This window comes from Rana temporaria, chromosome 4, assembly GCF_905171775.1.
Source record: "Rana temporaria chromosome 4, aRanTem1.1, whole genome shotgun sequence".
NCBI lineage: Eukaryota > Metazoa > Chordata > Amphibia > Anura > Ranidae > Rana > Rana temporaria.
The window spans coordinates 120049216-120058311 of NC_053492.1; the positions used below are offsets into that span (position 1 = coordinate 120049216).

The following is a 9096-nucleotide window of genomic DNA, read 5'->3' on the forward strand; positions in this document are numbered from 1 at the left end:
TGTACTGTTCTCTGACTTTGTGCACTCTGAGAATATCTCTCCCGAGTAGAAGGGTGATTGCAGCATCTGGATCTAGTGCTGGTATTTGGTCTGCTATTCGCACCAGATGTGGGTGATGACGAGCAACTTCAGGTGTGGGAATCTCTGACCTGTCGTCTGGTATCTCATCACATTCTATGAGGGTAGGAAGAGTCACCTTTGTCTTTCCATCTAATGACTCGATGATGTAGTTATTTGCTCTTCTCCCTATTGTCTCTACAACTCCAGAACAAGTCTTCAAGGTGTATGGAGTTGGACTTCCTTTGTCACCGAAGAGGTCAAAGAATTCTGTTTTTGCCAGAGATCTGTTACTCTGTTCATCCAAGACTGTGTACATTTTGATTGCCTTCTCTCTGAAACCTGCTGGATACACCTTGACTAAGCATATCTTGGAGCATGATCTTGAGCGGCCCTGCTCTGTACAGATCTCAGTGCACTTTGAGGTTACTGCTGGCATTGTACTCTCGCCTTGCTCCCCACCATGGTCTTCTTGAGTTGCCGGAACTTCTTGTTTCCATGGTGGTGGTCCCGGGTGCAGTGTTGACAAGTGTTTGTCACTGTTACACTCTGCGCATTGTATTGTTTTTGTACAGTCTTTTGCAAGATGCTGAATTGAAGCGCAGCATCTGAAACAAATGCGATTGTCTTTAAGATAAGCTTTGCGCTCTTCTAATGTCTTGCTTCTGAAACTGCGACATTTTCTTAGTGGATGAGGCTTGTTGTGGATAGGACATATTTTGTCTGGCTCCTCAACTTTCTTCCTTGTGTTGTCTTCCTGATTGGCTGCAGATTCAGGCGGAACTTCTGTCTTCCTTACAGAAACTGTTGCTCTGCGTTCTTTGTAAAGCCCTGGAGGTTTCTGCTCTACCTTTGGGAAGCTTGCTGTTCTCTTGTTCAGGAAAGCAAAGCTTGGGTCATTGCGTATTTCAGCTTGGTCTTCTATGAATTCAGCGAAGAAGGCGAACGGTGGAAATGCAACTCGATGATCTTTCTTGTATCTTGAAGCTTGAGCTACCCACCTTTCTTGCAAGTTGTAAGGAAGTTTCTCGATTATGGGCTCAACTCCACGTGCTGTATCCAGATATGAGAGACCTGGCAGATATCCACTAGACTTAGCGGCTTCTATTTCTAAGAGTAGGTCTCCCAAACCTCTCAGCTTTTGGTAATCCTTACTTGTTATTCTTGGATAGTTTTCTATCCTTTTCAGCAGAGCATCCTCGATCACTTCAGGTGATCCATAGCATTGTTCTAGTCTCCGCCACACCATTGCAAGTCCTGCTGCTGCGTCATGAACATGTACTGATCTGATCCTTTGGGCTTGCTCAGTGGACTCTGGTCCTAGCCATCTGACGAGCTGGTCAAACTTTTCTTTCTCTGTCAGATTTAAGTCTTGGGTACCACTTAGGAAAGATGACTTCCAGGCCCAGTAGTTTTCTGGACGGTCATCGAATTTCATGAGACCAGCGCCTACTATCTCACGGTGCATCAGGAATTTTGCCACTTCTATAGCACTTGTTGCGTCTGGCGAATACTTCTCGGGTGTAAACTCAGGGTATGGCTGCTGCTGGTAAGGCTGATGAAGCGCTTGACTGAATCCACTTTGTTTAGGTGGTTGTTCTCGTCTGTTGTAAGTCTTTCTGCTATAATCCAGACTTGTATTTGCTTGAGGAGGGAGTACGCGAGCATCCGTTTGCACTCTTGGAGGGTTGGCAGATTGGTCTCCGAGCATGCGACCACTTGACTTCCCACTCTGGGATCCTGATTCAGCCTTGCAATGTTGCGTAGTATCAAAGTTGCTTATTGCTAGTGGAGTCAATGAAGACCTAGGTGCGTCATTGGATTGCTGGTCGGTGTACATGGTTGCTTGTGACTGTACGTACTCACGGGTGCGCTGGATTGCGCTATGGGATGACGTCTGGTTTTCTATGCCATCGTACTGAGCTTCGGCAGCCCTTGTGAAAACTTCTGCCTCGGCTAAGGCTGCTGCAGCGTTTTTCTGCTGTTTGAGTAAGTGTAAAGATGCTTCCACTTCTGCTTTCTTTTTGAGTGCTTTGGATTCACTTTTTGCTTTTTCTCTCATCAATTCAGCTTCTTGCTCCGCATAAGAAGCCATGGCGCAAGCTGCCTCTGCTTTTGCTCTTGCCTTAGTCGCTTTGTCGCTAGCCGATGACAGACTGGTGATGCTTGAATGTCTAGAACTAGTACGCTTAGATCTTGCTGAATCTGCGCTAGCTGAAGTCAGATTTGTTTGACTAGATGCTCTAGACAATGTTGTGCATCTAGACTTGATTCTTGGCAAGCTGTGTGTGTCATCCTCCTTATAGGAGCATTGAGGGTTAACTGTCAGAGTGTTGTTCTCTGTGTTCTGCATCTTGATTTAGCTGGCAGAGTGGATAATGATGATGACTGGACACAGGCAGTATCAGTGTTGTAGTGAGTGAGAGAAATTAGTTTCACTTTAGCTTCACTCCACGTGGCTGAAAGGAGTTAATAGTTCTTTTACTGCGGAAAGACGATTCAAAGCTGTTTAGCTGCTTCTGACAACGATTTAAAGCCTTTTTACTGTAATGCCTCGGCTGTGTGTTGCTTTAGGTACACAGCTTAACATCAAGTATAAACCAAGTCCCAATGAAAGACGCGCTGGTTGTTGAACTGATGCAATCTTTACTGAGATATAATGAACAGGAATGTGTACAATAGTATGATGATATGGGATGAGATGTGATGTGATAGTGATAAAAAGGCTTTGGTGTTCGTCAGGTTTGCAAATTGTGATAGCTTTAAGATGTCTTGTGGATCTGGTCACTACAGTAGCTAGAGCTGGAATGAAACAGGAAATGTCCCAGCAAGCCTTAGACATACAGAGAAGACCCGCCTCTAGGCATCAAGAAAATGGAGGGTCTTAAAGAAACAGACACTGCAGAGTGCCAAGCATGTAATATACATTGCAAAGGCAGCACAATAACCATATTGCTACACATAGAGGCGTCTCTCTTCTTTTTTATACTCAGTTGTGACATGCCGCTACACTTATATCAAGACATCGCTTGTATATCAAGTCAAAATGTATTTAAAAATGTAGCTTGTCTTGCAAAACGCTCTCAAACCAAGTTACTCTCAAACCAAGGTTTTACTGTAATATTTACACTGCCTGTGCCCCCCCCCCCCCCCCCCCGTTATTCATGTATTTACTAATGTGTGGAGCACCCTTTTAGGGTTTTGTTTCTGAAGGCAAATAAAGTAGACTGCACAATTATTCTACTGTATCTTAAATTGTTAATTTATAATGAGGCTTGATAATAAGCATGTGACATTGTTGGGTACAAGAGGGGCTGAGCCTGCAGACAGGTGAATATCATTCAAGTGCAGCTAAGGTGTGCTCTCTAATTATATGACTCTGTTGGTGTCAATGTGTTACTTTTCCATTCTGATGTGTCTTATGTCTGTGACAGAAATGTGGATGGCTCTCCCAGATTTCCCAGATTATAATAAATGGGGATTCTCCCTCACCTCCTTGAACAATGATGTCTATGTTACAGGTCAGTATGACAGCACTTTGGGAAGAGTAAAACCTGCCATGTTCATTAACTTTAAGTTTTTTTGTGAATAATGCTATGCTTGAAAGATCTTTTCTGCAACTGACACACACAATGCCTGTTTTAAGCATACTGAATTATTTGTTTTTTTATAGAGAGAAATAGGGGATCAAAGAAAAATTTCCATCCTATCAATTAACATTTAGTCTGATGCCTTATGTTAGGTACAGAACGAAGGAAACTGTAAGCGCAATCGCTAGTGTACATGTGTATATATATATGTGTATATATATATATAAAGGTGTGTCGCAGGGCACAAGTAAAAAGGAAATAAATCAGTCCATAATAAAAAGATGACAGTTCCTAGGGGGATGTGGTGGGTGGCAGCTGTCCTCAGAGAAAACCGACTCTGCAAGCAGGATGAAAGAGAAAAACAGGAAGCACCACCTAAGTGTAATAGGTTGGTTACAATTTATTTATGCACAAGTAATGCACTTACAACAAGTGGATTAAAAGCAGGCTCATCTGTGACTCTCAGTGCAGTCCGGTGTCCCAGGCGAAGTGTCCACGAGTAGGCAGAGATCTGGAAGCGGCGGTTCCACGCCGGCCCCAGTTTTTCTCTTTCATTATGTTAGGTACACATGTGCTGAAAATCAGCCGAAAACAGACGGATCTGCAGTTGCCGGCTGGCTTTCGGCCCATGTGTACAGCTCCTGGTCTGACAGAAACCGATCTCACGACCAGCTTCTGTCGAACATGCATGCTGGAAAACCATCGGTATCCGATCAGCGCTTGCAGCCAATGCTTGTGAGTGCTGATGATGTGTTCTGGTGGGGGGGGGGGTGGTAGCCCCCCTGTCAGAGCACAATAGTACAGCAGGGGAGATTGCTGTACCGACATTGCATAGTTAGTACAGTGACCTCCTCAGTTTTTTTTGTTCAGCACGCTGGGTTGAACAAAATAAAAACTTCCTGGGGTAGATTTAGATAGATTAGCGGATCTTTAGATCCGCATAATCTATCTGATTTACGATCCGCCGGCGCAAGTTTGAGAGGCTAGTGCTGTATTCAGAAAGCACTTACCTCAAAACTTGCGGTGGCGTATCGTAAATCCCCCGGCGGAATTCAAATTCCGCGGCTATAGGGGAGTGTAGTATTTAAATCAGGCGCGTCCCCGCGCCGATTGAACTGCGCATGCGGCGCCGGCTAAATTTCCCAGCGTGCATTGCTCCAAATGACGTCGCTAGGACGTCATTGGATTTGGCGTGAACGTAAATTATGTCCATCCGTATTCGCGAACGACTTACGCAAACGACGTAAAAATTCAAAACTCGGCGCGGGAACGATGGCCATACTTAACATAGGATACCCCTCACATAGCAGGGATAACTATACGCCGGAAAAAGCCGAACGCAAACGACGTAAAAAAAAAGCGACGGGCGGGCGTTCGTTTCTGAATCAGCGGAAATCCTCATTTGTATATTCGTTGCGTGTAAATAACGAAACGCCACCTAGCGGGAGAATGCAGCCTAAGATCCGACGGTGTAAGTCACTTACACCTGTCGGATCTTAGGGAGATCTATGCGGAACCTGATTCTATGAATCAGCCGCATAGATCCGACCGTCGGATCTCAGAGATATGACGGCGTATCAGCAGATTCGCCGTCGTATCTCTATCTGAATCTGCCCCCCTGTGTGTAGGCTTCATGCTGCGTACACACGATCATTTTTCGGCATGAAAAAAAAAACGTTTTTAAAAACGTCATTTAAAATGATTGTGTGTGGGCTGCACATAGTTTTTTAGTTTCTGAAAAACGACAAAAAAAAATTCGAACGTGCTGCATTTTTTAACGTCGTTTTAAAAAATGTAGTTTTTCAGGTTGTAAAAAATGATCGTGTGTGGGCTAAAACGAAGTTTTAAACCCGTGCATGCTCAGAAGCAAGTTATGAGATGGGAGCGCTTGTTCTGGTAAAACTACCATTCATAATGGAGTAAGCAAATTCAGCACGCTGTAACAGACAAAAAAGCGTGAATCGTCTTTTACTAACAAGGAATCAGCTAAAGCAGCCCAAAGGCGAATAGAACTTCCCCTTTAGGCCGGGTACACACGGGCAAACATGTACGATGAAACCGGTCCGTCGGACCGTTTTCACCGTACATGTCTGCCCGGGGACTTCTGTACGATGGCTGTACTAACCATCGTACAGAAGTCCGCGCGTAAACAATACGCGGGGCGTGTCCACGCCGTCGCCGCGGCGATGACGCGGCGACGTGGGCGGGCCTGCCTTTTAAATGCATCCACGCATGCGTTGAAGTCATGCGGACCAGTTTCAGCATACATGTTTGGTCGTGTGTACGGGGCCTTAGAGTGCTGTTGTACGTGTTGTACGTCACATCGCTTTGTTCATCATTTTTTTTAAACGATGGTGTGTGGGCAACGTCGTTTTTAATGATGAAGTTGGAAAAACTTAGTTTTTTGGACATGCTGAAAAACAACGTTTTCTTTCATGCCGAAAAATTATCGCGTGTACGAGGCATCAGAGTTATTTTCTAAATTTATTCCTAGCACAAACCCTGTTTTATTGTAGGAAGCTGTCAAAGCAATTTAAATAGGGCAGAACTTTGTTTTGGTGTAAGGAAATCTTTGTAACATTAAAATATCTGCTTAATTGCCTGAATGCTAAACAATCAGAAATATCGATACACAGGACATTCAAATTAAAAAAATTATGTAAACCTAACACCCTGCTGCCCGGCTCAGTCCCTGGCTATACTCGCAAGACTGCTCTGCAAGCGTCACCTCCGCTGGTTGGGTCCCTGACTAGATCATCGCCTAAAGTTTACTGATTCTCCACTGTGCCCTTTCGGTGAGAATACTGCTCCAGTACTTGCTTCAGTTGCTCACTGTGGTCCCTGGTAAAGGTGGTTGGTCCCTTAGTGGCAAAATGAAAAACAATTAGTGTAGCGCTTGAAAAAACGCATGAGATAAAATCATCTGTACACTGGAAGAGTACAGTAGTGAAAAACACAAAAAATAATAAACTGAGTAGTTGATGAACCACTATGGTAAATGTGGTGACAAAATTTAAATATTATAGCATCAAATTAGTGAAATAAGAGCCATACAAATGCATGAATGAGTATGAGTCCAATCCAAAATAAGTTATAAAATATGAATATAATAAAATAAGTCCCCAAACAGTAAACACCCGTGTCCTGCAGGCAGGGCAGGACTTAAGGTGGTGGGGGCCCCTGGGATATAGTCACTTTTGGGCCCTACCTTCTATACATTACTTTAAATCAGGGGTGGGGAACCTTTTTTCTGCCAAGGGCCATTTGGATTTTTGTAACATCATTCGGGGGCCGTACAAAATTATCAACTTAAAAATTAGCCTGTTATATTTGGTCAAACATTTTTTCAGGGGGGGCGCTTCGGCAGAAGCGATACACAGTCGCATTTAACCCTTTCTTCGACCGCTAGCGGGGATTAAACGTGCCCCCCCCTTGCATCACTGGACCCCTTTACATTACACAGCACCCTGCATCACTGGACCCCTTTACATCACATAGCCCCCTGCATCACTGGACCCCTTTACATTACACAGCACCCTGCATCACTGGACCCCTTTACATTACACAGCACCTTGCACCTCTGGACCCCTTTACATTACACAGCACCCTGCATCACTGGACCCCTTTACATTACACAGCACCTTGCACCTCTGGACCCCTTTACATTACACAGCACCCTGCATCACTGGACCCCTTTACATTACACAGCACCCTGCATCACTGGACCCCTTTACATTACACAGCACCCTGCATCACTGGACCCCTTTACATTACACAGCACCTTGCACCTCTGGACCCCTTTACATTACACAGCACCCTGCATCACTGGACCCTTTTACATTACACAGCACCCTGCATCACTGGACCCCTTTATATTACACAGCACCCTGCATCACTGGACCCCTTTACATTACACAGCACCTTGCACCTCTGGACCCCTTTACATTACACAGCACCCTGCATCACTGGACCCCTTTACATTACACAGCACCTTGCACCTCTGGACCCCTTTACATTACACAGCACCCTGCATCACTGGACCCCTTTACATTACACAGCACCCTGCATCACTGGACCCCTTTACATTACACAGCACCCTGCATCACTGGACCCTTTTACATTACACAGCACCCTGCATCACTGGACCCCTTTATATTACACAGCACCCTGCATCACTGGACCCCTTTATATTACACAGCACCCTGCATCACTGGACCCCTTTATATTACACAGCACCCTGCATCACTGGACCCCTTTATATTACACAGCACCCTGCATCACTGGATCCCTTTACATTACACAGCACCCTGTACCTAGGGACCCTTTACATTACACAGCACCCTGCGTCACTGGACCCTTTACACTACACAGCACCCTGCACTGTGCAGGACATTAATACATGAGTTACCATGATCATTGACCAGTGCAGGACATTTACCTAGGGTTGCCACCTGTACAGGATTGACCCGGACAGTACGGGGTTTGAATCATGTGTCCGGGTCTCCTTCCGCCTTCAACCCGGACACATGATTCAAACTGTACTGTGGCTTAGCTGGTGGAAGAACACTAGTAGTTAAAGTTGGTAGAGGAAAGTTCTTATCCTTATACAGCAGTTCGGACAATTTAATCTGAGCCCCAATGTCCTCTTCTATACAGATACACTGAGTAATGTAATTGCTGGGATCAGCAGCACAAGGATTACTCTGCATGGACTATTTGATGATTTTCGGGCTCAGGCGGAGTAATCCTTGTGCAGAGGTTCTCGGCAATTACATTACTCAGACAGGGTATCTGTATAGAAGAGGACGTGGGGAGATTAGATTAGATTGTCGGGACTCAGAACTGCGTAATAAAGATAAGAACTTTCCCCTAATGACATTGTGATTTTTTTTTTAATATGCAGCATGGGGGGAGGGGGTAAATGTCCTGCACTGGTCATGGTAACTCACAGTGCATGACTATGGTATACCAGAATACACCCTGACCGCTAAGACCCTTTTACAGTTAATACCCCACATTAACCCCCCTTAATAAATAATGAGACCACCACTTAATGTTGGAGTAAAAACTGGCCGTAGCAGCCTCCTTTATTTTAAATACTCTTTAAATAATAAATAACCAATAACATAACAACAAACACGTAAATTCCTGAGATAATACCTCTCCTAAATGGTGTTGGACTTTGCAGGACCCACTAACCACTAAACTTGTTCACACTTTAACTTTTTAAACTTGTAACTCTTTATTTGGCACTGCGGTGTCCTAACCTCTGGTCATAGGCCTCAAGCCGAAACTGGCTCAAAGACGACCGTTGACCGCAGTGCCCCCAATTCACCAACCTTCCAGCTACATTAGTAGACTGGGAACTAGAAACCCCTTCAGAAACCATCCACCACTGGGTACTGGTGTCCATCTTTGGGGTAATATCTTCTCCTGCAAAGTCCGAAAA

General features: G+C 44.8%; 1 protein-coding gene across 1 annotated transcript in view; it reads left to right on the plus strand.

Annotated features, from left to right (window-relative positions):
- Positions 1-9096, plus strand: part of KLHL30 (kelch like family member 30) — a 79032-nt gene that overhangs the window by 45294 nt on the left and 24642 nt on the right. Inside the window, exon 4 of the mRNA XM_040348953.1 lies at positions 3492-3578. Coding sequence (XP_040204887.1) covers positions 3492-3578 — 87 coding nt within the window. The remainder of the gene's footprint in view (positions 1-3491; positions 3579-9096) is intronic.